Genomic DNA, 1,837 nt, shown 5'->3' with positions numbered 1-1,837 from the left:
ATGGACTTAGCATCAACGACGGAAGTATCATCCGAGGCGGCTAAAGAAGCAAGACCGCCTATTATTAGCTCACATCCAGTGGTAATCGCTGAGAGAGATGCACTGATCATCAGATACTCATCACTAAGAAAGCTTTTGCGGAGTACAGCCTGGGTAAATCGAGCCGCTAAGCGCTTCCAAGGGCACCAACTACCCGATTCTCCACAACTGGAACCACAAGAACTCGAAGATGCGAGGCTGTATTGGGTGAGGCATACTCAACAGCTATACTTCGAGGCGGAAATCAATCAACTGAAAACGGGAAACTCACTGGCAGCAAATCATCGTATGGCAACGCTGACGCCATATTTGGAAAACGACGTCATGCGCATGGGCGCACGTCTACAAAAATCAACGTTAGATCCGGAGGAGAAAAATCCAATAATTCTCCCTCGTCATTCAGCACCCTCATCGCTCATCATCGCAGACGCTCATCAACGGAGTTTCCATGGGAGAACTCAACTCACATTGGCACATATTCGGCAGAGATATTGGATCATCGGTGGGCGAGCTCCAGTACGCTCATACATCATCAAGTGCGTGACTTGCGCACGTCATCAGGGATTGAGAGCTCAACAGCTGATGGGACAGCTACTGGCACGACGAGTGACACCATCAAGAGTCTTTCTTCACTCAGGAGTAGACTTTGCCAGCCCAATCAACATCCTGAGATGGAGAGGATCAGGAGCAAACAAGACAATGTATAAGGAGTACATCTGTCCATTTGTCTGTTTCGCAACATCGGTTCTTCATCTGGAACTGGTAATGGATCTAACAGTGGAGGGGTTCATCGCAGTATACAGGCGCTTCACTTCAAGAAGGGGAATTTGTGCAACCCTGACCAGTGATAGGGGGATCAACTTCATTGGGGCAGAGAAAGAACTAAAGAAACTCTTCGACCAGGCATCAAGCGAATCGGCTATCATCGGGGATCAGCTAGCATCAGACGGAACTACTTGGAAATTCAACCCTCCCTACTCGTCACACATGGGAGGCAAATGGGAAGCTGCGGTAAAATCAACGAAATATCATCTCAGACGAATCATCGGAACCTCGACCTTAACGTACGAGGAATTTACGACTCTTCTTACTCAGGTCGAGGCTATACTCAACTCAAGGCCACTCTGCCCACTAGCCAATGACCTACAAGACACATCGGCCTTGACACCAGGACATTTCATCATCGGAGAAGCACTCACAACAATTCCGGAACCATCACTACAGCAAATCAACACCCTCAATAATTACCCCCAATAATTTTTCGATTAAAATAGAATTTACTCTGTAACGGAATTTTTCATCTGGGACTGGAAAACCACGTTAACTCGCCCATTTCCCCTAGACTATGAGAACTAAAAAACTTATCAATGGACGCCAGCCGTCCTTTGACCTCGGAGACGCCAAACCAAATAAACAAACCGCAAACGAGAACGAAGAAAACAGAAACTAACACTTACTCTAATACAAACCTAAAACTAAGGAGTTCAGGGGAAGGTGCTAGCTGCTGGGTTGTTCGCGCTGCTCAGGGGGTTCGTTGTGGAGAGAGCAGTAGGTTCGGATGGAAAATGGGCCAATGGCTATTGCTAAAACAAAAACAAATAACGTAACTCGAAACATCGGAGCTAATGTTGTTTCATGTATCGAGGTTATATTCATGTAAAAAAAAATGGAAACTATACATAATTGTCTTAAAAAAAATTATCCAAAATAACGAGCTTGAACTTTCAATGTCGCAAAAAAAGAAACTCTAAATTAACTCAAAACTTATCTAAAAAAAAAATTGGGAGTAAAAATAATA

The 1,837-nt window shown here is 44.7% G+C and overlaps 1 protein-coding gene across 1 annotated transcript; it reads left to right on the top strand.

The window, feature by feature from the left end:
• LOC107042822 lies at positions 1-1,296 on the top strand. Its single transcript, XM_015264020.1, has one exon. It carries the CDS (start codon positions 1-3, stop codon positions 1,294-1,296), a length of 1,296 nt encoding a protein of 431 aa, XP_015119506.1.
• The last annotated feature ends 541 nt before the right edge of the window (positions 1,297-1,837 follow it).

This window comes from Diachasma alloeum, unplaced genomic scaffold, assembly GCF_001412515.2.
Source record: "Diachasma alloeum isolate Michigan unplaced genomic scaffold, Dall2.0 Dall_scaffold_00525, whole genome shotgun sequence".
NCBI lineage: Eukaryota > Metazoa > Arthropoda > Insecta > Hymenoptera > Braconidae > Diachasma > Diachasma alloeum.
This window is presented reverse-complemented; position numbering and strand designations above follow the sequence as displayed.

Excerpts from the sequence above, each read along its gene's own strand:
- LOC107042822 (XM_015264020.1), top strand. The coding sequence starts at position 1 with ATGGACTTAGCATCAACGACGGAAGTATCATCCGAGGCGGCTAAAGAA.